Source organism: Haliaeetus leucocephalus, unplaced genomic scaffold (genome assembly GCF_000737465.1).
Source record: "Haliaeetus leucocephalus isolate CR32 unplaced genomic scaffold, Haliaeetus_leucocephalus-4.0 Scaffold517, whole genome shotgun sequence".
Lineage (NCBI taxonomy): Eukaryota > Metazoa > Chordata > Aves > Accipitriformes > Accipitridae > Haliaeetus > Haliaeetus leucocephalus.
The window spans coordinates 3985196-4012866 of record NW_010972953.1 but is presented as its reverse complement, the minus strand read 5'-3'; the positions used below and the strand labels follow the sequence as shown (position 1 = coordinate 4012866).

At 38.1% G+C, this 27671-nt stretch overlaps 1 protein-coding gene across 1 annotated transcript in view; it reads right to left on the bottom strand.

Moving 5' to 3' along the window:
* TMEM57 (transmembrane protein 57) overlaps nucleotides 1-27650 on the bottom strand; it is a gene marked incomplete at its 5' end in the record, with an annotated part of 29613 nt that extends 1963 nt beyond the window's left edge. The window contains 10 exons of the mRNA XM_010576349.1: nucleotides 446-620; nucleotides 2150-2270; nucleotides 3104-3286; nucleotides 3482-3640; nucleotides 12245-12743; nucleotides 13219-13397; nucleotides 15626-15749; nucleotides 17841-17967; nucleotides 18671-18812; nucleotides 27595-27650. Coding sequence (XP_010574651.1) covers nucleotides 446-620; nucleotides 2150-2270; nucleotides 3104-3286; nucleotides 3482-3640; nucleotides 12245-12743; nucleotides 13219-13397; nucleotides 15626-15749; nucleotides 17841-17967; nucleotides 18671-18812; nucleotides 27595-27650 — 1765 coding nt within the window. The remainder of the gene's footprint in view (nucleotides 1-445; nucleotides 621-2149; nucleotides 2271-3103; nucleotides 3287-3481; nucleotides 3641-12244; nucleotides 12744-13218; nucleotides 13398-15625; nucleotides 15750-17840; nucleotides 17968-18670; nucleotides 18813-27594) is intronic.
* Between the last annotated feature and the right edge of the window lie 21 nt (nucleotides 27651-27671).

Below are 27671 nucleotides of genomic sequence, written 5' to 3'. Positions count from 1 at the left end.
GGTTTGTGCCCCCCCCCCCCCCCCCCCCCGGCCTCCATTTAGGTTGTATTTACTTCAGGAGTATCAAAATATTATTAGGATTCAAGGACAGGGGCTTAATAGATGGCAACCATTATTTTATCTTCTAGCTCTTCAAAAGAAGTTCTCCAGCTTTAAGGTAATGGTTTATAAAAATGTAGAAAATCATCATAAATTAACTTAAACGCCCATCTTGACATTTATTGTCTTCAGTTCAATAGCTTGGGGAAATTAGGTCAGCTGATCAGCTGGATTGCTTAGGCTCACATTCACAAAGCTGTACAAGACAAAAACCTACTGAAAGCTGAAATGCTGAGCAGGGGCCATAGCCCACCCCTAAATAAAAAGGGAGGATATTCTTTCTTTCTGTCATATTTTCCACAATTTCAGTCAGTACTACACGTTGAATTAAACTATCCCACATTACCTTGGGCAATCTCAAGCTGCCGTTTTGCATCTCCTAATGCAGAGAACAGATCCAGCTTGATTCTTGTCTCTGCACTCAGGCTGTTCTCTAAGTGCTGTGTTTTATCCTGCATGGCTGAAAGTGCTGACATTAACACCTCCGTATCCTTCTCATTTTCCTTGTACTTCCGCAGCTCCTGTAGGAGTAATTAGGACAAATGTTATTCTCATCGACTTTACACATGAGATACACTGAGAAGTCTTTCTCTTCCCCACAGCACACCACTGGGCCTGGTATTAATACTGTAAAATTAAAATGATGGTTAATTAAGGACACTGTAATATTACCTCCAGTAATTATACATGACCATCATACAAGTGATTAAAGCCATATTGTACAACGCATAATTACAGTGCGGTGAGCAAGTACCATTTACTCTGCTTCTCAGCCCTCTATCATCCGTATCGAGACCCTCCACCCAGAAACCCTCCTCAGCACTTCCAAGTGCCAGCTAAGCAGCCGCACAGTACTCTTAGCTAACCTGTGGAGTATGAAAACACTTCCCGTAAGCAAAATGGCTAGAATGGGGACTGATCTCTTGCTAGACAATTTAAAGGGATACTAAATAAGCATTTTAAGCTATTTCAGTTGGCTGATGAGAGGGATTTCTTTATCTCAGAATACTTCCCACATTGAACCTAACTGTGCTGCAAACCCAGAAATTTAGGAAAGAGAAAAAGGAGGGAGCAAGTATTCTACACCTAAGAGACAGGCACCTTGTGGCTGGCAAGTATGGATTAATATTTTGACTAAGAAAAAAAGAAATGCTATACACAAAAAAAGTTCTATACTTTTGAATGAAGAAACAATAATACAACAGGGGAAATATTAATGCCTGCAGCAAAAAGCTTCTCTAACAGTTTGAAGACAGTAATAAAACCAAAAAGCTTGATTATAGCTGGGTTTAATTATCTGAAAGCCATGCTCATATTCTCTATGGATAACCACAGTTGTTTTCAAGGGTTTGGTAAACCTAGGAACAACAAGACTGCATATGTTATTTGGAAACAAATTCACAATAAGACCAGGTGGATTCTGAAGAGTGTCTAAAAACCCACAGGACATTAAAAATACATATTCATGCAAATTGCCAGTTGACAGTCCGCATACATCTTTAGGAACAGACATTTTAAAGGAATAAGGTCAACTTCAACTCACACATTTGAGCTCTTAAACTCTAACATGCCAGACAATGTGTCTGCTGCAAGTCTACCACAATGTACTTTCAATATTCAAGCCCTTTCACAGGAAAAAAAAAAAAAAAAAAATTTAAAATGTCTGGCCAGTGATTAAGATTGCATTGAGTAAGCAATCTTACTTGCTAGCAGCGAAATTTATAATGATACATACTGGCAACAAGCTCCTCATATTAGACCAAAAAATGTTGTTGAGGGGATTATATTCTCAGCCTACCCAGACCATTCGTTTGGGGGGGGGGGGGGGTAAAATCTAGTAATTTAAACAATTGAATGGTGTGGAGCTGAGACTATTAACCTTTCTCATACCCACATTCTTACAAAGCCTGATGCAAGATATGCAAGACAGACATCTCAAGAGCATAATTCTTGAAGGGGTTGATTGCCTCTTATGTAGATTCACCAATTTCAGAGGGTTGAAAGCAACTCATTGTGAGGATGATCTAAGCCCCTGGTGCTTTCTCATTACCTGAACTTTTATTTCTAGTTCTCGTATCTGATCTTCTTTCAGCTTTATGTCAATTGTTAGCTTCTTACACTCTGTCTCCAGCTCTCGGATACGATTTCGTAAAGTTTCAGTACATTCTCCTCTGCAGAAAAAACATTAAAAGAGAAGAAGATGAAATAAGAATGAGACTGTCATTCCTGAACTGTTTATAACATGAAAATTAATATAAATATTGAAGGATAAAAAGAGGAAGCTAACTTTGTTCTTTTCAGCAAGAGAATTTCCCTTATGGCAACAATGCAAAGAGCTGCAAAAAGTTACTCAATGTTACGCCTCAAGTATTAGGAAATTTGGAATATTTATGAAATATGGGGCAGAAACGCAGAAATAATAATTCTTAGACATTTGAAGCACTGCAGATTAAAATGATCCACATTTGTGCCATGCTTTCATCTTGAAAAACTTCCCACCTATACACCTATGTTACTACTGAAACACCACTGTCCTGAGCACTGGTAGTCACTGGCTAGAGCAGAAAACTTTCAAAATCTGCGATCAAGACAGTATTTTGGCCAACGTTTTTACATGTATCCTTGATTTACAGCCCCCACATGAAAGGTGATGTTCCTTTTTTTAAAGCAGACTGACCCATGCAGGGTACAACATCTCTGTTAGCACAATCAAGGTACAGCAGATAATTTAGAGCATATTCATCCTTTACATCCTGTAAATGGAATGTATATGAGTACTGAGACTCAGCTTCATGCAAGATCTCCCAGTCCTCCCACTGCCTTAACACAAATAAACCTCTTAACACAAATACAGCTTTAAAAAAAAAAATTTAAAAAAATCAAATACAGTACAGAAGAGTGAGAAGTGCCTCCCCAAATCCCCCCAAAACACATTTCAGTAGCAACAGCTACATTTCAGTAATTTTCTGGAGCTGAGCTTGCTTCTTGTGTAGAACAAAAGTACCTTGTAGCAGCAGCAAAGGCGACAGCACGTGCAGCAGTTGCTTCTTCCAACTTCTTTCTCTTCTTTTCTTCCATTAATTGTTTTTCTACAAAGGCTCGTGCCTCCTGCTCTGCCTTTAGTTTCTTCTCCAACTGGCTGATCATTTGTTTGTCTTTTTGTTTCATTTGTACAGCATTGTGTAATCTGGAAAATAACAGGTATGGGATTTAATGGAGGATTTTACTTACTAAAAATAAATTGCTGCCAATGGTCCCAAATGAGTCTTGCTGGATTTGCAGACAAGTGCCTCAAATTTTGTAAAGTCTTAACATAATAATTCCCCTTTACCAGACTACAGTCATCAGCAACTAATGTACACAGCTGCATAAACACACATACTTGTTCTGAAGCAGTTCATTTTCTTGCCGGAGCTGTCCGATTTCAGACCGAATTCCCCGCTCTGTGTTAGTCAGAGAACTGATCTGACTACGTAGCTCCTGTTCAATCTGCCTGCTTGCTTGCAGGTCAGCCTTTAACTTTTTAATATCTTGTTCCAACCTAAGAAAGACAATTTTAAAAGATAATTTCACTTTATTTCCCAGTTACCCAAAGGTTCAAGCACATTATATAAAAATAAGCAGAGTAAACAACATACCATCTGCCAACCCCCCCAAACCCTTCATACTTAAAATAATCAGCTCTCAGAAATTATGTCTATCCTTGCTAAATAATAATGTTTTATGTAACTACACACATATAGCTCTATGTATAGCTATGCACACACTTCATAACCTCCCACAGGAATTTTGTTTTCCTCCATGCACTGCAGAGTTGTAAAACAAATCCTATGGAATTGTATCTTTCCTCTTCAAGCAGAAGTGAAATGGGTAAGTCTGAGAAGTTGTAAACAAGGACAGGTGCACATATGAACAAATTTTACTTTTCTCAACTAATTCTGAGTTTCATTTGTTAGTTATAGCTGAGCAATGGAGCATACTGCTGAATTCTCACCTAAACATTTTTTTTTCTTGAAGTACATGATGTGCATGTTGAATAAAGAGTACGTGTTAAGTCATCCACAGTTCAGGAGTCAGTAAATGTAGTTTTAATTGCTCCTGAACAGAGACCATCTGCTATACACTTAATTGTAGCTTCTGAAAGTTCTTGAAGACTCATGCAAGCTTATTAATTAAAATATTTTCAACCAAAACTGGTTAAAGAAAACACGAATTTCTAAAGAGAGGCCCCTAGCTCACCTTATTTTTTCCCCACATTTTCAAAACAAGATTATTGATTCTTAGAATAAAAACACATCATAGGTGAATAACCAACCATGTTTTACAAGCACTATGTTACATACTTATTTAAAGCAAATACGTCTCTCAGTCATTCACACATAATTCTCATTTGCTCCGTCAGTTATTGATGTAAAAATTTTTCAATGTTCATAAAGAAGATAAAGATGGTTTTGTTTCCTAAAGTTCCATACAGAATTAATGGTAGTTGAACATTCAGACTTGGGGAAAATAGTCCCAAAAGCCAAAATGAACTGCCCTTATTGACATTCACTAGCACAGATGAACGGTTATAGCTTTTTGTCCTCGTAATGAAAACTACTTAGCTCTTTCGGGCTTCTGCGCAGGAAAATCCTCAACCTAAAATGCTAGCGAGAGATGTAATGATATGAGGCATAAGAACATCCTGTGTGAATGAATCAGGAGGTTAAATGTGGAATCATCAAACTTATGGAAATTCATAAAAGTATGTCTGTATTGGCTAAAACTGCACCAAAGAGGTCTACTGGGTAAATGAACAGAAAGAAACAGCCTATAAAAGAGTGTGGTCTATAATACACTCATAGAACTCAAATGCTCAGAGCCTACTCGCTACAGCTGTACTAAGCTGTCTTTCCAGTTATACTTGAACTGCCCCACTGGTAAGATGAATTCCTTTTACTATAGTATAAATTGTGGTCAAATGTACCTCTAAAAAGAAAAAAAAAAACCCCAACTTATACTTAGTAGGCAAACAGCAATAATACAAAGCAAATACACATTTCATGTTGAAGACCACAAATCATTTCAACTCTGTTGTAAGAGGAAAAGAATTTGCAAACCTAACCAAATATTCATTCAACCATGTAACACAGCACACAAACCAAAAATGGAAAACCCATCAGCAGACCGTATTAGGTATGTATTTTCACCGTGTTCAGTATGTTAAGTGATAGAGCTGGACAGCCGTTTGCATGATATAACAGTTCAATTTAATCTTCCAATAAGCAGTAACTAAGTATTTTAGAAAGAGCAAACTTATTAATTGAAGACAGTAAGATGCTGTAGGAAGCATTAACAGACTCTTGCCTGCCAACAGCTGATTGGTTTTAGTATAGGTTTTCATAAATAGGTGAAAAAACGGTTGGTAGGAAAATGTAAAGGAATGCACATAAATCACACACACTTTACATTGACAAGTATGTATAAATAATTTCAACATATATCTCTACAATAAAGGATAACTGTGAAAATAAGACAGCTGTAAATAGCCATTTCCCTGTAACTAAGACTATGACAAACTTGCTCAAATAAGATATACCAGGATTTATTTTGGTTATTTAGTATTCCAGGAAAAGAAGCACTGATCAGGTAAAGCCCAAATAAATCAGCGGTGCTGGTACAGGACAAGCTGAATTTGTATTTTTGGCAACAGAGTATTGACATTAGTTCAAACTTCTTAGGCCATCTGGCTCATGGCATTCCTGCTGGTTTCAATGAGGGCTCTGTACCTGCAGTGCTCATGGGGCTGGTCCAGACTGTGCTGTAAAGAAAGATGAAACCTGCATGATCCATAGAGTGCACACAAACATGAGCAGACAGGATGCCTACTTTCCAAACCAGGAGGAAATATATTAGGTGACAAGCCACAGCTTTCCTTTTTACACAGCATAGGTTTAAGTGTCCAAACAGAGCTGTGTACATTACATTTGCGAGAATTGGGGTCAGGAAGCGTTGCGCACTCGTTATACATCACTCAAATCCTGCCTGAACACAGAGCCAAAGCCTCATGGATGTCCTTTCCACCCTAACTTTTCAAGCATGCTCCAAGCATCAAATATTCATCCTTTTACTCTGAAGGACCACAGGGGACTTTGGGTAGCTTTTACAGGAAAACAAGACCAACCTGCCATTCACTATGACTTTCACTGTAAATCGCAAAGAAGCCAGGATTAAATTCACAAGAATCAATTGAACTCTGGGTGCTTCCATTGCTTATGAAAAAACAGTAGCCACACCGCTAAAACACACCCAGGCAGACCACATACCGATAGAATATTACTGCCTATGAGCAGTTGGCGCTGTTCGCCTGCAACCCTTCACTGACTAAACACTGCAGAGAGAAGCTTCTTTTTTCTTAGAAACTGCTAGCAGGTATAAACTGGGAACTATATACATTGCGCATCCATTAAAACACAGTCTCTGATTTACTAGCCACCACAAATGAGCTCACCGTAGGCTCAGGAGTGAAAGAATGGCAAGTTAACCAGTTTGACTTACTCTAAGCAAAGGATCCAGTACTTCCACACACCTGAATTTCAGAACACCATGCAGTTAAGAGTTTTTATTCTGTTGTGAAACAATCACTCCTATCAGCACAGATGAACTAACTTAAACAGTCAAAAGACAGAATTAACATATGTAAAACATGATCAATCTACATACAGTGAGTGATCAACTGCTATAGTGCAATTCCAAAGGGGCAAAATGGAATTAATAGAGAAAACTAATCTCTTCCAAGTCAATGTCAGACAAAACCATTTCTAAACAAGACTATCTATGGATGGACTTATTTCTAAACAAGTTTTAAAGCAAGATTTTACCAGATTTTAATTACTCCTTTTCATTATACTGTAGTTTTTACTATAGCTTTAAATACCAGAGCAGATGTTTTCTGCGATTTATAGAGAAAATAAATGCTCCTTACTATCTAAAGTGAGTTAGGAAGCTAATAATCCATCATAATGCAAGGACCAAATGTTTCCTATATGTTTTCTCTCCCAGACCTTCCACTATTAGCTAGAGAAACAACTTCATTTAAAAAAAAAAAAAAAAAAAAAAAAAAAAAAAAGAGAGATGTGAAGTTAGTTTCCCCTCAAAGCCATATGTACTCCTTGCATTCTCTGGTGTGTAACCATGTTCTTATCCATCTTATAAAGTCCAGTCAAACATTTTCAGCCTAAAAAATTCCTCCTGTGGAACGGCAAGTCAAAGCTCTTCTCTGTATATAGACAGAGAGGTCATCCATCATTTCACAGAAATACAAAGAGATTAAAAACACCCTTTCTAAAATGTTGCCCCCTTTCTAAAATGAAAGCGCATTATCAAGGTAAACCAATACAATGTCATAAAAGAAAGCTTCGCTGCTATGAGCACAGACTAGTGTGTGGAGTTTTCCCTCCTCCCCACCGTAATAGTCTGCACTACTGTTACAATGATAAATGACCCAATAAGACAGCACTTTTTTTATTATTATTATTCTTTCTGCCATTTCATTTTCTGCTTAAGTCTCTTATTTCCAGGCTTATTGGAAAAGTTATTTACAAAGAGGGGTGAAGAAAACTTGAGTTCTAGAAAATACTTTTCTCTATTGCTGCACAAACTACAAGTCATTTTGACACACAACTATTTTTAAAATGAGGGTTTAGTTGCAGATTATTACATTGTGCTGTTTATACAACCAAGGCCAATTTCTTTTGGTTTGTCATTACTATAAATGCAGATTTACCCCTTTTCTTTCCTCAGCACTACCACATATCATTGCTGATCTCACTGATGAAGAGAATTAATCAGTAGTCACCTCCAAGACTGAGTATTTTTCCAAATGCTTCAAGGAAGATTGATGGATCAACTTAAAGACAACTCAATTCAGCTTAATCCTCTTACGTGTTGATAACTGGTGAATAACATACCCTTGTTGCTTAGTTTACTTGGTTAATGCAATTCCATAATCACCTGACAACTGCACACAAATTAAACACAATTGATATAAAAATTAAAGTTTTAAAAGACCCAGAAAGCACCCGGATGCTTTTCTAAGACTCATTTTTTCCTTTGTTCTATTCCGGCCCAATCTGTTGGCATAAGCATCTGCCGCAGTGAACCTACTTCTTTGAAGTAGCCAATGTGATCCCACGGCACTGAGGTTCTCCTGCTGTAACTAATATGCTGTTACCAGCAGTTCCTCAGAGCATTTTTCATTACCAAAAAGACAGTAATCCACAGAGAGAAAGCAGAGTTACTTATTTTTTTTCCTGCACAGAATCGATCTAAGTAGCTGGCATTTCAAAAGGTTATTCTGTTTCTGAACAGTCCAAGCACTACGCTGACAGTGGCTTGAAAATGGTCTGCTAGAAGGATTGCCTCCCAGATTTCTAATTTACATGCCCAATTCTTTTGCTTTTCTATTCTATACTTTCCTTCACTCCCATCATATCGCAGGAAACACTGACCATCTCCCCCACTGCAGCTGACAGCAGCAAGCCTTCTGGTATACTAATGCCGTTTCAGGCAGGGGGGATAAGGAAGCAGCAGCAATCACTTTTAGAATGTCAGTGGTGCCACAGAAGATGTATAATAATTAGCATCAAATGAACAGAAATTTACATTGAAACCTTCAAGTTCATCTCTGCAGGTAATATTAAATTTTAAGAAAGCAAAATAAGATGTGGCAGACCAGCCCTTGCTTCACAAATATTTTTCTTAGACCAACTTCCAGAAGATGTCATCGTTATCTCTGAAAATAATTAGTACATAAGACAGCTTGTTTCAACACCTCATGTGCCAAAGGCAAGACCTCTATGGATACAAACAGTTTTGCCAAGCTGCACTGCCAGTTTTTTGTATGTGGGGGGGTTTTTTTGTTTTTTGTTTTTTTTTAAGGATGCAAATAACTAGAGGCAGGACCTGATTATTACTGTGTAATAAGCAACACACACACAAAAATTCTGCATCAATTACAGCTTGGACTTGTTCCATACATCGAGCCCCCTAAAACATGAACAAAACCTGCTGCACCTCAGAAGTGACAGTGAAACAAGTAACAATAACAAAAAGTCAACTTGCTCTGTACCTAGTGACAAACACTATTAAGTGTAAGGGGATATCACGGTTAACCCTGCATTGGATACCAAATGTATCCCTCCGTTAGCCCAATTACCGCAATGTTGGGAAATAAGCAACTCAGATCACAGAGATTCAATTATTAAGTTCTTGACAAACAAACAGCAGATTTCAGCATCCATCAGAAGTAGATATTCATTTCAATTGTAGGAACAAACAAACAAACAAAAAACCAAACTTAAGACAGAGGTTACTTTAAAGGCTGATCAGCAGGGACAGAGCCACTTGAATTCCTCTGCTCTAGCTAACAAGATGACAATAACGTAACATATTATTCAGTGAAATAGCTAGAGATGGGTATCAGTAACTTCCTCTCCAGAAAACTAAACACACATGCACTAACCATTTACCAGACAGAACAAAAATAAAAACTTACTTTCAAATAAGAGTAATATTGTATATATAAAATATAAACTTAAATTTATTAGCAGTACCCTTTCAGATATAAATGTCACATCAAATATTTAAGGGAAAAAGTTAACAAGCATGCAAGACTGTCTTGTTCTCAAAAAACCCCAGTCTTTACTGTCTAGAATAACCCCTGTTAATCCTGAGTCCCTAGCAGTCATAAGGCATACTTTACATTTAATACTGGTTAGTCAGCTCAGGGAAATCATTTGTGAACACGAAAGCAAAGCAGCTTGGTTTTGACATCCTGCTGTGAGTCTGCTGGACAAGTAGTTATAAAAAGCATCTTTATTTGGAAGCTGAGCAGATCTGATCTGAAAGCTGGACACAAATGCAGGACTTCACATAGCCCTTTTCAGGGTACGGCACTGATGCAGACTAAAAGTTTAATAACAGGAATGAGTAATACTACTGGAAGTGGAAAAGATGATGAACAAATGCCTTACACTCCAGGGACAGGGTAACTGACAAGTTAAAAAAAACAACACATGAATTTTTAAATTTAAGCGCAGAACATCCCATCCAATTTGTCAGGTAAGTTTATGCTTCCATTGGTGTAGGAGTTACATACTCAATCTGAATAGAAACAAGATTTCATGAATGATTTCAGTCATCTACGTTTGTAAGAAACTGTGAGCAGCAACACACAGGACGTTGGTGTTTTAAGTGCTCCTGGCTTGCTTGCATGGGGAAATCAGTGTACAACAAGCAGGTACAGGAATTTGTAGCACAGCCCCACATCACACCCACGCATCACATAGAAACACTTGACAAACAAAAGACTGAAGTAGCTTAATTCACTTTCAGGGCAGAGTAAGGCTACATTGCACAAAGGCACTTTCAGAGGATCCTGTGTACTCTGTCCCTACCCAGTAAATTAGAGGAGCTAGAATTCTGTAAGGACACAGTCTAGTTTATTGTATACTCACTTCTGCATCAGAAAGCCCACTTTGGACAATTATAATGACTGCCTGGTCTAAGCTCACATCACAGCATATAAGAATTTCAATATGTAATTTAAAACTTAAAACACACAAGGTTTAAAACTCATTCCTTGTCATAGCTACATGGGACAAAATTCTTAGTCTGGCAGGTCATTCTATAAAGCGCTTCCCTTCTCTTTTCTCAAGACTTATGAATGATATTTTGAACTGCAGCAAAGCTAAGTGGCCTGTTTTCATCCTCAGTGAGCAAATAAGCCATATAAAGAGTATAGAGATGCCCATCTGAAACTAGCAACATACAAATACAGCAGTCCTGTACATGTTTATTTAGATGCAGCTTTGCTGAAGACAGAGCCATCTGCTCCCATTAATCTTGGCTGAATTTGATTCACAGATTAGATTGATTAGCTGGTTTCTTATTTGCTTCATACAAGTTCTCTACAGACATTAGGTATCAATTAGTCTGGATATTTAATTGGCAGAGGTACACCAATCAGTGGCAGAGTGATTATCAGAGGAGAAAATAGTATTTTCACTGAAGTAATTGTATTCACATAGCACAAATCCTCAGAGACAGACCAGAGTCAAAAGTCCAATTATCAAAAGGTACCTGCAGGGAAAGCGAACCTGATCTGCCAATTAAGTTAGCCAACAAGGATTTGTTGGCCAAAGAGTGTTCAGCACACGAGAAAAGGAAAAAAAGAGACATAGGCCAGGAATGGTAGGAAAGTGCATAATTGTGCAACAGTTTTGTTCTAGACATATCTCTGTCCCCATTCTGGACAGTTACGCACTACCTCTTTCTTAGTTCTGGTTCTGGTTACTTGTTCTGGTAACATATGACAACACCATATGTCTCAGGACTCACACACTTTAACTACTTAGCAGCATTTCATAAATACATCTTTATTTAAACCTCAGATAAGCATATGTAAAGATGTGACTTTTTCAATCTTTATAGTTTACAAGGCAGCTAAATTAAATCCTTGTGACCTGTACTTAAACCAATAGGGCAGCAGGTAGGCAAGCAAGAATCTGAACTTATCACTTTAAGAAGTTACATGGCAGCTGACACTTTGCATCTATACTCATGAATTGAAGATTAAAACAAAAGCCACACATTTCAAGGGAAAAGAATAAAACAAAAAGTTAAGACAAAACACCTGTTCAGGCACCATCAAACCCCACTGAATTCCCTGGAGATGTAAAGGTCACTCTGTGGAAGGTTTGTCAAGAACACATCCACCGAGTTCTGTAATGGCGATTCTTTACATTTCCCTCATGCCTTCTATCAAATGATTGTCAAAGCTATTTATTATGCCTCACAACACCCCTGTGAGGTAGGTAAGTATCATATACTGAGGTAGGTAAGTATCATATACTGAGGTAGGTAAGTATCATATACTGAGGTAGAAAGGAAGCAATTTGCTCAAGGCTGCATAACAAACCAGAGGCAAAAATCAGGAACGGAACTCAAAAGGCCCAGTTCCTAGTTATCTTATTCCATTACTAGACAATTGTCTCCTTTATGGGATCATAAGTTACATTTTCCTAAGAAAAAAAAAAAAGATTTGATGTAGTGGAACGAAGGGAGGATAAGACAGGCTATTACACAATGCTCAGATCAAACTTACCTTACCAGTGCATCTGGTTTGCTTAGCTGGTTATTAGGAATACAATTTTCCATTAAGTCCTTATGTGTGCTTGGGCTTTTGCTAGCACACTTCTGTTTTTTCTCATTTTTAGTAGATGAGGAAGGGATGCTCCCATTAGTTGCACTGTGACTGCGAGGCGAGGAGTTCACAACTCCGCTGACATTTTTGTAATTTTTGGACGAGGCAGTGCATGAGTCCTCTTTTAAGAGGTTTTCTGTACTTCCTACAAGATCATTATTTAATCTTTTACTATTGATATGGTTTTCCATATATTCAATTTCTTGTATTTTAGAGTCTACAGGTTGCAAAATATTGTTGTTTATTCCAAGGTTGTGTTTCTTAGCATCCTTGTCCTTTTCTTTCCCTTTTTCTCTATATTCTAGCTCTGGCAACGTTGCAGATATTTTTTTATTAGCTGGAATGCCTCCATTGTGCTGCAAAAGTATTGAGGAATCCATATCAGATAATCCTTTGGCTGCTGCAATACCAAAATTAAAAAAAATACTTAGTTCATTAAATCAATCAATACTGTGACATACAAAGAAAAAAATCATTAAGTACACATCAATTATTTCTGCAGAAAACAATCATTATTAGAGTCTATTTAGAAAAGAAAATCAGAAGTCACATGATATTTTAAGACTTTTTCTCATTACAGGCAGGAAACAGTAACCAAGGGATTTAATAATAAATACTAGTGCTTCATAGAGCACTGACTGACTAGATTGATGCAGTTGCTAACAAAGAACTAAACAGCGGACGCATTTCATTTCTACTATCATACTAACCACTGCCAAGATCATTTTATTTCTGCTCTTCTCTTTCTAAGTTCACTATACTTTGATCAAAACAACATGGACTAAAGAAGCTCTTCCTTAGCAGGCTTTTAGGCTTTTTTTTTTTTTTTTTTTTTTTAATAATAGCAAACACATTAAGTAAGAAATACAACTTGCCTTCCTCTGCCTCCCTCTCTTGCCTTTGTAACATCTGCTGTTCGGGGGGCAGAGCTTGCTGGAGAAGCTGCATGTAGAACTCATTCTCTTTCTGCACTTCTTTTTGTTTTCTTAAACGCATTTTGTAGCTGACGTAACTTTTAAAGCCAAAGCCCAAAGTCACAACAGGATAGCCAATACTAAGAAAAAAAAGCAACATTATTAATCAAAATGTAACCATAATAGCAAATGAATAAATTGTAATAAATTATCTAGCTGTGAATACGTCTGAATTACAACTTTTCATAGAAAACTATATACAAAACATTTTTTGCTGTACTACAATAAAGCTACAGTTCAAAAATATAGGCATGTCTTTATCAAGATAAAATTACAGTTCATTACAGACAGCAATTAACTGTAGCATAGATTAAAGGATTACGACAACGCAATTGCACTATGCATAGCAAAGACAGCTTTTAGACAAGCACCAGACTAGGAATTATACATCTTTTAAGGAGATAACAGCCAAATACAGCAGAAATTCCCAAGTTTTGTACCTAAAGGGCCCTGTAATATGCAAGACATTAAACTGGGAGGTGTGTTAACAACATTCACCCAGAACAGCAAAAGGAGAAATTGATCCTTAGCCCCATCCTTTTGCACTCAGAAATTAATAGCACATCCCTCTTCCACCACTCTTTAAAACTGAGACAAAACAATGGTTCTCCAAAATACCGCCTCTGCAACAGGCCTTGCAATACCTTCTCACTGCAGCACAGGCTGAGAAACAAGAGCTGGAGAAGCCGTTGGAACATACAGCTTTGGGTCTACTGCATTGCTGAGGGGGACCAAGGCTGTGAGCCAAAATGCCATCACCCACACCTGGTACAGCCAGAAGTGACCCTGGAGGTAAAGCCTCAATAACCATCTGCCTCTGTTGAGGATGGCCACAATTAAGACATCTTCTGTGGGCAACAAAAGGCCTTTGGAAATTCCTCATTTAGGAGGCTGACCTTGAAGCTGTAAGTGAAAAACATCTAATCTCTAGACTTAGTTCTTCCACTTATCTTACTGACAGATAAGATATGAAGAATTTCACTTCCAGCAGACTCTGCTGTTCCATTTGTTGATAGGGATGACAGAAGCATAACAGAACTTCGGAATTATTTTTTTGAGTATCAGCTTCATCATGCAGAATTTAAGTATTCTTACTAGCTTGTGACAACTGCACCAATACAGAATACTAACAAATCATGCTAGTGTGTTTATTAACAAGGATACTCAATCAATGAGCAAACACCCCTGTATAAAAATAAATATATCTTTGACAAGTATTTCAACAAAGCACAGTGAAGTTGCATTTTAAACACTGAAGGTATCCTAGATCAGGGGAAAACTCAGATGCAGGTGACTATTAACCATTAAAATCTTCTCATTCTTTGCTCAGTAATAGCACTGTGCAAATCACATTTCTAAGTAAGCTGCCAGAATGCAAGAATCATTTGCATATGCATCTGACATTATCTCTGCCAATGCTTCTTTTGTAACACTGTGTAAAGCCAGCTGTAGCTACAGTTCTAAAACTCTGATGACAAGCTGAAATGTTTGCATCCAATTCAGCAGCAGAAAGACCTTTCTTCACAGCTCCTAAAGTGCTTTTGTAACCTATTATAGAATTTAATTAGTGTTTAAAGGATTTAGTGCACAATGTAGACAATATAAATTAAAATGACAGATGTCTAATTTATTGGAGACTGTATCACAGGGAATTGGACCAAATGACTCCAGGAAAAACGGGACACTTTTTAAACATAGCCCAATCAATGCATACTACACTAAAAACTTGCAGAATAAAAGTTCACTTCTTCCAGATATGGATACTCTGCAGTTTAAGTCTTTTGCCTGAAGTCACTCTTATCACTTCCAAAGAAGTAGTGTAATAAGTAGCATTTGTTTTTTATTTTCTGTCATCATTTTCAACCTGAAGCTTATTCACTTCCTCTGGTGAATTATGAAATCAGACGCTCATGAGAATCCTTCTCATTGGAGAAGAAAAAGAGGGGTGCTTTGTTACAGAAAAGGAAGAAGATTTTCATAACAGGATACATAAATTATCAGTGAAACTATTTTTTTGCTACTTTTACCATCTATTTATTATGTAAATACAAAATTTGTAAACTGATGACAAGAACTTTCAAGAAATGCTATGAATATCCATGCTACAAATTCCCTACAGCTCACAAGCACTGTATCTTTAGAAAGGTTACACTTGGTTAATGTTTAGCGTACATTTCTTGTGGAATATTTAATGACAGATGTGCAAGGGGAGAACTGAAGCCAAACCCTGAATGAAAATAAAAAGCCCTGAATATTAATTTCCCTGCTGAAATAAAGGTTAATAAGAAAAGGAGAAAAAACCACTTACCAGTGTGCTGCAAATGGACGACATAGGTCTACATGGAAGTTTTTTAAATCTTTAAATCTAATGGCTGCTTCAATATAAACGAAAAGTATCCACAGTGATACTGTTGGTAAGCACACACCCCTCTCTATTGAGAGAAGAGAAAAAGAGAAACACCTCAGTAATATATTACAAGCAGCAAATATTTTAAAGTTATTTTTAAAACATTCCAAAAGTTAAGGGAAATTTTCAGACAGATATAGGGAATTTTAAGAGGTATTTTTCAGAATAAAGTATCTAGGATGTCTTTATTTTAAACCAACTCTAAACTTTTGTCTCCTTATCTTGCTTTATTACTTTTATAAGGCATCAGTGAAAAATAACAGATGCAGAGCTAATGAAATAGCTTGGCACAAAACCCTATACAGAGAAGGAACACGAATGGAAGTAACTGCAGAAGATGAGGTAATGTTACAGCTTATGATGTTTGAGTCAGAAGTGGTGAGCTTGGACTACTTTTTCACTCCAAGTTAGGTATATCTTAGTAGCAGCAGTGAGCAAATCAGCTGAGAAAACAGGGGTGAGTAAGCACAGTACTGGTTACTCCATATACAGTAATGCAGACAACAGTCTGCGACTCAAAACTCTACATCGGGAGAACATTTAGGACGCATCTCTCCAGCACTACTGGTGAGAATGTAAAATAGTAGCCAAGCAAAACTAAGGTCTTAAACCTCTTGGCCAATGGAAAACACCACTGTGGCTTGCAATATAGCCACTGTAAATTTCCACAAATCAATTGCAGTTACATGCCACAAGCTTCATCAAAATAAACAAAGTTCTTGATAACATTCTGACATCAACATATAGTGTGCTGATGTGGAAACAGGTCTCAAATTTGAAACTAAAAAGACCATTACTCTGAGGCCCTGATGTTATTTACTGTGGTCTCCAGTTTGGTCTGGTCTCTCTTGAATAGCTGCACTCTGCATAAATGAGAAACCTATAGCAGAAACTGTCAGCTTAAAGGAACTCAACATATCAGCTAGGTAGACATACCACCTAAAAAGATCATTACTTCTTAAAAAAAAAAAAAGTAAGTTCCCATCAACTAAGATGAGCATTTAAAAAGAAGAAACCCCAACGTTGCAGTGAATTAAAATATTAAACAAGCTCAATAGCTACAGTTAAAACTGGCCCATCAGGTTTTTCCTTTGGGGTTTCTAAACATCAACCCTGAGAATGACTTCAGATAACACTTTAACATATTAATACAATCCTAAAAATAACTCCAGATTTTCTACGTATTTTAAATTGGGCAGCAACTGGTTCACAGTATCTTCCATTAGCTCCCACATTGTCATTATTATAAATGACTAACTTGTCAGAAAGATGACTGCTTTCACCAGTAAGCTGAGAAATGATCCATGCTATCCTGCAAATTCTTGTGATCTGATGGCAAGTCTCACATGAAATATTACAAAAGCCCCAAATCCCAAGGACTTGGGTAGTGAAAAGTTACCTCTAAGAAAAAAAATTTTAAAAAAATAATTAAAAAAAAAAATCAAGATTTATTCCTAAAATTTTTTGATTGAGGGAAAGACATACACATAACCCATATCAAGTATTAGTGCTCATGCAAAGTAAACCACCTCCCCCCAATGCAACTGCTGCCCCATAACCCAAGGATTTATTAAAACAAACCCAAACAACTAAGGATAAAAAAAAAAAAAAAAGGGGGGGGGAGGGGAGAAGATTTCTCCATACATGTCTCAAACTGTTGGGGCAGCCACTGGTATTACCAGCCTTTTTGCTCAGAAAACGAATCCAGTTGACACAAAGGTTTGACTAATACAAATTTAAACTATGATAATATCAAAAATTAACAGCACACTGATCAAGTAGTAGGAAGAAAGTAACACTGTTTCACAAACTTTTTGTATGTGCTCTGTATTTGTTGAATTGCTGCAGAAGTGTTTTGAAGTCAGGAAAATTTTTTTTTCTTTTTTTACTGCTCTGGAATTCCTGTTTATACACCTTCAGTTCCATTGGCCAAGCTTTAATCATCATAACTACAAGATGCACCCAGACATGTATCAAGTGCAAATTGGCATACCAACGAAAGTAAAAGAACATTTTTTAACTATAACAAAATGGCATTAAAACAAAAGTGGTAACAAATAGAATAGGGTTTCTGCATGTCAAATCAGTAAGTTGTAAATAAAGAATAGTGACCTACCTGTGTGCCAGACATACTGTACCCAAACATACGTGCTGGCAGCAAAAAACAGCCATTGTATTGGTATGAAGAGCAGACATATTATATTTGATGTGAATGCTACACAAACAAAAAATACTGAAAAGGCCTAAAAGAAAGGAGGGGTGGGGGGAAAGAAGAGTGTTTTGGTTTATTCCAGCAATTACCAGTTTATTAACGGTGACACCACAATGATTTCAACATAGAAACACTAGTGCTGTTCATAATCAAGGCAAAGAAATGGAGCAGTCTAGCCAACGAAAGTAGAAACTTAGCCAATTAAGAGAGAACAGGCACAATTTGTGAATTTGTACCCATCTACTCTTCCAAGGAGTCTCCAAACAGCTATATTTATTCCTTATTATTTTGTTTGAAGACTTTCATTTACACTGTTGATATAGTATTATCATTGCTATATTCTCCTTCTGGAAAAAAAAAACCAACCACCAAACAACCAGCAGTGTCATTTACTCTGAAAGAGTAGTAAATATCTAAACAGGCAAGGGCTTCTGTTTTATTTTAAACAAAACCCTGTTATATAGGGACCTAAACCAATTCACTAATCTCAGGAATTCAAACAGTATTTTCCTATGGTGAAAATTTGATAGCTATGTAAGTCACTGCCACTTGCCACAGATAAAACAGGCAGTCAGAGAGAAGAGCCTTGAGCCCAGGTCACCTAGTCATTAGAAAATTCCTCCTCTTGTGAAAATGATCATCAGTGCGATTAAGTTAGTTGTATAACATGGAATAGGCCCTGAAACTTTGCAGGATTTCCCTACAAAGGGACAGCAATTTTGTGTTATACTTACCAAACCCTGGTATCTGAAGGAATCGTAAACACTCCTGATGAAGAGCCAGAATGGCCACAGATACTCAAATCTGAACTCCAGGACAAAATCTGCCAACAGTACTAGGGCCCACACTACCAGGAACTTCAGATACAGAAAAGTACTGGTAAAAAAAAAAAAAAAAAAAAAAAAAAAAATTTCAGGTCAGTGTTTCCAATAGAGAGACTTAATACTACTTTTTTTTTTTAATTAAAAGTTCAGGAATAAAAACTATAGACAAGTGTAATACAGATAAAGAAGAAGAAAGTTTCATTCAAGATAATAAAGCTACCTATTTTGTAAAATTATTACATTAAAATCAGGCTTGGTCTAATGAAGTTAATTATATTCAACTGCGTTTGTTTTTAAAGTAGCAAAGAAACAGAAGGCTTGCTGCTCTTACAAGACATTCAGCAACAATCTCCCTTTAGCTTTGCAGTGTATTTTTACAAAGCAAAGTCTTGCCAACAGGTATGCTATCATGGCTGAAGTGTTTCCCTTCTAGTTTGCACTCTTGGAGCTCAGAAATTTCTGTGTTCCCTCTCCTCAGCAGACTGCAGATGTTCACTCATTTTCCACATTTAACACAGACAAACTGCAACACCAATAAATTGAGATATATTTTAAGCCTATAACTATAGCAATTAGGAAGACTGTTTTGATACTGAGTTGTCAGTGTTATATTTGAAAACATCCATATTAAAGTAAATGCATCCACTAAAAAAAAAGAAACAACAAACTAAGAGAAAAATGGAGGCACATGAGACTTGAGAGCAGACAGTCTAACTTCTATTTTTTTCATTATTTCAAAGCCACATTCCCTTATTCTCAGTCCTGCATTTTAAACCATTGATGATCCTTCTTGGCTACGGAGCTCAAAACGTTTTGAGATCGCACCTAACTGACACAGGACCACTTGAGGGATCAGCCCAATCCATTCTGCTAAAAAAAGGAGGAAGCAAAAACCCTCTTCCCCTAAAACCCAGCACCCAGAAATCTAGTATGTTACTCCAGTTTCCCAAAATGCAACTACTTTGTTGCACTGTATCGGGTTGTAACAAAGTGGATTTTTAAAAATATATTTTTATTCTTTAAATCAAGGGCAGTTTTTCCTTGTGGTAACTTATTTTTCCTCCTCTATCATACTGCCAACAAAACCAGTAGAACTTTGCCCTGGAATGTTTACTGATAAGTTGCCAAGAGGTTGCATGCACAGTGCCAGGTAGGGTCAAGTTTCTGCACTGTTCACAGACATGTGGCTTTTTTAGGAAGCTGTTCAGAGCTTCAGAGAAGATACAAAATAGAAAACTTCTACCAAAACTGTTATGAACCAACAGCAGTTTAGAAGCAACTGAACTACTTGCCCAATTATCACTCACGTTACTTGTAACACAAGGTCAGCTTCTAAACCACATGACTGGGACAACACTTTTGATTTCTTGTGAATCAAGATTAATTGCATGTGCATGAAAATGACCCTTATCAACTGTCCTGGCCCTACAGCTTCCCCCAGTGGAACAGTTTTTGCTTAGCTTTCTTACTTACTGTATGTTATCAGGCTCTCCCCTAAACTCCAATGCCAAGGTTTTCACTGTGACTAGACCCCCGAAAGGAATTGCTTCAGTGGAACCACTTACATATATGCTCTCAAACATGCTCACACAAGGACATGCTTTAAATCAGCACAAACTAAAGAAGGACTTCATAGCAAATACATTTCTGAAGTCCGAGACAAATAAGCAACTATTCCTACATTTAACCCACCTCAGCTTCCTCCCACCCACTTTTTTGAATATTCTGTATCTGGAATTTAACATAATGGGACTGAAAAAAAAATGCAAGTAAAAAGGCTACAGGAAGCACTTTAATTCAATGGAAACAAAATTAATACACACACACACCCCCCTGGAAAACTTAAGATACTGTTTTTTTCAGTTTTTATAGAACCACCCCCAGCCACTTAGTCAAAAATTACTCTTCGAGAAGAATGAAACTACAGTATATATATTAAAAAAAACCAAACCCAACCCACAACAAACAACAAACAAAACCCATCAAAAAAACTTAAATGCTAATGTTTGCCTAAATATGCAAGATTATGCTTGCATATTTAAAGTCTACATCCTCAACAGAAATCTGTAAAAAGCAGCTGCATTCAGAGAATACTTAGACATAAAAGGTGACAGGCATTTGGGGATGCAGTCACCACTCTGTTCATTTTGACCATGTTGTTGAATTGTACACGTGCAGCTCTTAAGATTTGAGAAAATACATAAAGGCATCACACCCAGGCAATCATTATTCTGTCTGTATAGCTGGAAAAGCAGTTGTGTTGTGTAGGCACTTTTTCCTGGGTTAAAGTTATGGCTATTGTTTATTTTTCTGCCACTGAAATCTACAGAGAGACTACATTTTTCCTAGCAAATTAGGGTTGTCAGAACTAATGCTTTTCAACTGTTAAGTGCCACTCTAAGTTAAAGCATTTGCTGAATAAGAGTTCTGTAATACAGCCATTAAAGTGATTTCTAATATTAAATTCATATCAATCCAAAGGCCATGGTGACATGTACCACTTTTTAAAGTGGAATTGTAACAATACAACATTTGTAATAAGGTTTTCCCAACAATATTAAAGACCCTACTTCTCAGTCATCTGAAGGACTCAAAAGCAATTAAGAATTTAATGAGTACAAGACTAAGGCACAAGAAAGTTATTTCCTTTTATAAAAGACTTCATCTACTTACGTTGGCCTCAGCAACAAAGTTCACTCTTGTGTAATATAGTCTACATATGCATTCAACTGCATGAGTCCACATGCATACACGCACTCATAGAAAACATTTTAAAGGTACTATACTCAATCAGCTGGGTTTTTTACCTCAGGACCCCCTGCCGCCCCCAATTAAAGCATGCAGGACTGCAGAGTCAGAGGCTGCAGTCCATAACGAAACACTCCACCCCAGCTTTAAAATCGACATAGGTAGCAGCCTAAAGACATAAGCCGCCTCCTCAAAATGGGCCGGTTTTACACACTGCGCTGAGCTTCCACGCTGCCACGGTTACATACACTGCTGGGTTACAACCAGCTCGGGTGTCTTTGCTGCACACTGCAGTCTGCAGATGGCAATGAATCTTTGTAGGAAGAAGAAAGGAACACAAATCTCGGCTTCCCTTCTTCCATAAAGGTACGCCTGCACACCGGGATTTGCTGTTCCTGGCAAGCACATAGTTCATAAGTTAATTTACAAGTGCTTAGTGAACAGACACCTCTTCAGTGAACACTTAAATTAGTGATAGCTGAAAAACGTCCAGCAAGAATTAAACCCCAAAGAAAAACAGGCTAACGGACCTCTCATTTGGACAGGCTAATCACTCTTCAGCTGTTTTGTTTCATATGACAGACCGTTCGAATAACATGACATGAATGAAATGACTAACAAAATTTAGCAATAGCCCTCCTCCCTTTCTCTGCTCTCACTTTTGCTTCATCTTTGCTCTTCAATCCCTTGATTCTTTCCAGGCACAGTTCTTCCCTTCAGTGCATTTCTATTGTTATCTAGTCTCTGTCTCCACTGCACCTCCTCTCCAACACACTCATCCGGCACTCCTTCGGAATCCAGCACCAGCCATTTGGTGTCTGTGAACCTCTGATAGTCATTGATCTTTCTGAGCACATCCACACATTTCTCCAATTTTGATAGCTGCTGCGTCAGTATCCTCACTTAGAGATAACATTCACTAGGCAGAAGTGCTTTCTAACCTCTGTAGCCCTTATGTTAGAAAGGCTCAAATATATTCCATGATGCTAATTATAATTCCAAGTTTGTTCTCAATACAGGGGAAGATTGTTGCAGATAAATACCTAAAATCTGGGTTATCCAATTTTCTGACACATGTCAAAAAAGCTGACTTCAGTGATGTGACAGAGGTTTAAGGAGGACAGGGCTTTCCCTATAAAACCAGCATACGGTATCTAATCTTCTAGGGTAATACAAGACAAGGGGGAAGGATGGACACATTCATGAGAAGAGCAGGGTACCAAGCGGGAAGGAGCAGTGATTACACTGCTGCAAATTCTGTGGAAGTCAACTGATTGCTAATGTATACTGAACATAAAGATTTATTCAGAGCCCAACAGTGGCTGTGCTCCCCCTTCGAATTTTCAAACAAATAATTTTCCTCCTTATTCTTTCTCCCCCCATCAAGTGTCAGATGCCGCCCCCCCCCCCCCCTTTTTTTTTCTCCTCTTGTTCTTTGTTCTCTTTTTACTGCCCCACAGAAGCAGATATTGTGCTTGCTGTAAGGTAAAATATTGCCAAAAAATCACTAGAAAAAACACACAATTATGCACCCCAAATCCAAACTGGTAGCAAATCAAGCCTCTATTCTATCCCACTATTACCAGCAAGTCCCAAAGGCTGGAAAGTGAATCTTAACAGAACTGATGGCATGTTTCATTCTGCAGCCTGACTCACACAAGACAATGGAGTGGAAGGCATCTTGAGGCTGGCAGGGTGCTAAATGCAGAGGTAGGCTTTAGAAAGGTGAAATTTAGCATAGCTGTGAAATTACCAAGGAGTCAACAACCACCATCTCAAGGTTACCCATCCAATACCAGACAGAACAGTGGGGATGCTGACTGAATATCACTGGAGATTTTCAAATAAAAAAGCTTTATATATGTAAACACACAAATATATATATATATGTAAGATTATTACTAGTGGATTAAAAAAGTACTACAGAACGAGCACAGGAAGTATGCAAGACAGAAAATATGACTGCTGGGATGTGGTATGTATATTGGAAACTATTATGTGAAACACTTGCCAACTAAATTTTTGAAAAGGAAGAGAAATGTAAAGAATCCCAGGAAACCTCCCTGACTACTTATTCAGTGTCTTGATATGGCATAGAATATATCAATCACCAAACTATGGAAATGTAAGTAAAGGAAGACAAAATAGAAAACCCTTCCAGTAATTCTGGAAGCAAGTGTAACAGACTGCTGAACCACAGGCATATAATCAGCAATCAGTATTGTAATACTGAAACAAGAGAAACTGTTAGCCCACTACGGTAACTCAGCTGAAAACACCAGAGTACAGAACACATAAAGCTAGAGGAATTGCAGTGTGCAGGGAATGAAAGTCACTGGCAGAGGGAAGCAATATTACATGTACTGTTGGGGTTGACACAGTAGAACAGGTTTAAATGTAAGCTAAATTAGATTTGAGACCTGAATTTAAGTACTAAAAGGTAGCACTGCTGGTTTGTTACAGACCTCCAGGGCAGGTTGAGAAGAAAATGTTTTTCCCCGTATAGCAAGCTTATAAAAAAGTGCCAGAATAAATCAGTAGGAATAATTGTCATGGATTTAAAAAAAAAAAGAAAGAAAGAAAAAGCCTAAAAAAGGCCACATTCCTGGAGTTAGTAATGAACCGTTTTTCCTTACAGTTTATTTGGATGTCAGCAGAGTCAGAACTCAAGGCCTTGGAAATAAGCCATATCAGAAGTTAGGTGGCATACAGAACCACATGAGTATCTTAGCAAAGGGATTGTGATATCAAGAAATGCTGCCCAGTATGAGATGCCCAGGGGCACAGACTGCCTTTATTCCATCAGTGGGTACCTCAGTAACCACTTGGAGATTACAGACACATACACATCCTCCCAGGCATTCACTTGGCTGCCAGCCCAGGTAATGCCTGTGATAAAGGGCAATATATATATATATATATATAGGCTAAAAATCCTAATTCCAAAGGAACATACAGTGTTTAAGGACTATTGTCAGGAAACCCATGATACATAGCATAAGCCAGCTGATGTGACAGCGTAAGTTAAGCCAGTAACATGTGGAATTCATCTTGAAACTTAACCAGCTACAAAATTGGTACCAAGTGCCAATATGACTCAGTAGAGCCAAAACAAGCAGTAACAGCAATAAACCTGAAGTATTTTAAATAGATCAAGGATGAGGACTGGGAAGAGTTAGAAACAAGCAGTAACAAGTAAACTTTAATTGCTTAACTGATGACAAGCTGCAATGAAAACTTTAATTAACAATTAAGGTTTTAATGCATGCACAGTGTCAAAGGTATAAAATGTTAATCACTCAAGCATTGTAAAACAATGGCAACGGATAGCTTAAGAAGTGAAAAGGCAAAGTTTTGAACATACACTGTAGAAATAACAAGATATCTCACAATTCCTACCATTAGTTTGTTGGTTTCGGAGATCTATTGAAAGCACAGTTATGTTTTAATTATAATAATGTTCTTTCCACAGATACTGTAATACTTCTAAACAGCATAAGTCTTTATCGCACTTGCACATGGTATTAGATTCATCAGGTTTTTCAGAGTACAGGTAGCAATATTCACTTGAAGCTGCGATACTATACCACTGGCATCCAAGGCTTCAGTCGCAGCACACAGGAGCAAAGCTGCTAATGGCAGTGCTGGTATGCCATGTTATGCAGTGCTTGCACACAGCCTGAAGTACCTTAGAGCTGTAGATGGGGAGTAAAACTAAACTGAAAGGGAAAAAAAGGGGTAAAAAAGGCAGAAAGGAAAAGGAAGAAAAAACAGCAGAATGTAAAAAAGCAGTATAAAGAAGAACAGGGAAGGCAGCTGTTGAAAATTTGGTGGGGAAGGGGCAGGGGGGAAGACTGGTCAGGAATAACTTTGGAAGTGTTTATGAAGGGCTGAGGCCAAACAGTCCATTTAATCTAGGTAGTGAATGTTGGGGAAGGTACTTTAAAGAACTACAGCTGTAAAATTTCAAGTAAGAAAGGTTGTGAACACTTAGATCAACTTGTTAAAAAGGATACTGCAGAAGTTGGCAAAAAAATTAGCATTCAGGGAGACAGGATATTCACATTTTTCAATGCAACCCAGGATTTTACATTTCTAACTCTCTTCTGTGACTAGAAATTATTTTTCTATCACTTCATATAATTTGCTTCAGATTTACACATGTAGAAAACCCTGCCACCAGAGTTTTACTGCAGGACAATTCCTTCATTGCTTCACCTCCTCCAGAACTGTTCAGCTTTGCAGCTCTCAACTACGCTTACATGTGTCGATTAGTGACAGCTGTGCCTAGCTCTGCATTTTAAGATTGGAGAGGGAACAAGGATGAGAAAATTGGTCTTAATTTTAAAAGCAAACAAAAATCCTACAAGAGTTAAGTATCTCAATCATGCTGTTTGTTCAGCCTAGCTGCTTAGCTTCTAACACTACGATGCTACCTACTGATAACTGTATTTACTGGGTTTGTGTAAGTTGATGGTGACAATTAAGATAAGTTGAGTAAATAACTGTAATAGTTACAAGAATTTAGAACTCTGTAGTTATATGAGAAGCTACCTGTATGTAATCTCTTTGAATTAGGGGGGCAAAGAAAAGAGGTTAAAAAAAAAAAAAGAGAGAAAAAGGAGAGCAAAAGAAACAAGAGAAAGAGCCACTATGCATGTAGAAGTACCTCTCTCTGGTTAGATTTCCAAAGAGGCAAGACTTCACACTAGCTTCTCTTTTCTTTCTGTGGGACAGTACTTTGAAATCACTGACTACTTCTATTTATCAAAATGCCACGTGAAACAAAGGCTAAAAATCCTACTTCTGAACTAAAGCATTCCAGGAGAAGTTAGTACAAGAAGCCAGATGTCTGTCTCAGCTGTTCACACAACTACAACAGCTCTACATGCTGAACACACTCATCATCTGGTGTTCTCATCTTTTTCTGGTTTTCCCTCCTTCTCTCACTCCACCTTTCCAGCCAGTCACCTCAAAGTGACTGATTTTGAATGACTTTTGAAAACTAAGTAATTGTATAAGGAATTGCTTATATTTGAATTATTTTCCTAGGACAAGCCGTCTTAAATATTAATTTTTAAGCAATGGATGCTTTTTCTTTAACATTCCAAGCACTGTTTTCTAAACACGTGAAAGAGTCTAAAGCAACAAGATGCTCTCTACTCTCACGTAGAGATTCACTACAACTAGGATAAGCAGTATATCGTGACAATTTTATTACAGTCAGAGCTCACTATCAACTGTTTCACTTATGCAAAGCTAACATCTGCATTGTATGAGTTTGCTCAAGTTTCCAGCCACTGCATACATAAACCTCAACTCAACTAGAAACAGATATGGGACATTACGCTCACTAGAACTTCCAAAAGCCAGGTTTCCAGCCTCTACTAGAATAAACCGCTCTTTATTCAGAAATATGTTAATTGTTGTATTTCATATAAAACTTAGCATACTTAGATACTCAGGAGGGCAGGGCTCTGAAATACTGTTTAAAACATGCTCACAACAAGCAAACTCTTAAGAATCTGTGCTTTGGTGGTGCGCTCTGCGTGTGGACACCTGGAAAGCATGCCCTCATTCCAAGGCACTGATGAGGTACCTCCCGCACCTAAGAACGTGGATCTCATTTCACCACAGTTTCCCTTCTCGTTTCGTATGTCAGAGGCGAGTCAGACACCCACTGCGTTTTCACCGCCACGAGGCCATCCATCCCTGCTCCAGGCACGACCCACACAAGCTCTTACTCGCATCCCTCGCTGCTACACCTATCGCTCTCGCCCGCTTCCACCGCAGAGGCCACACCACAGGTACCTTCACCACCACGTGAAAACCAAGTTTCCCAACCTCAGCGCGAAAGGCTGCCGCCCGCCAGAAGCCAGCAACCCAGATGCTAGCCCGCTCCACCACGCTGTCGAACCGCCGCAGCACCCAGTTCACAGGTTTAGCGCTGCTGCCAAAACCCAGCCGTGAGAACCCACCCGCTCGGGAAACCTCCCCAAGGGGAAAACAGGGCGGCCAGGGCCCCCCCGTTCCACCACACAGGTGCGAAGCCCGGGGGGTGGGGGGGGGTGGGGGTAGGCTCCCACCGGCTCCTCGCCGCTCCTTCCTCCAGGCAGCGCCGACAGGACCTTGGCCAGCAGCTCCCCCCCCACACCCCGCGTTC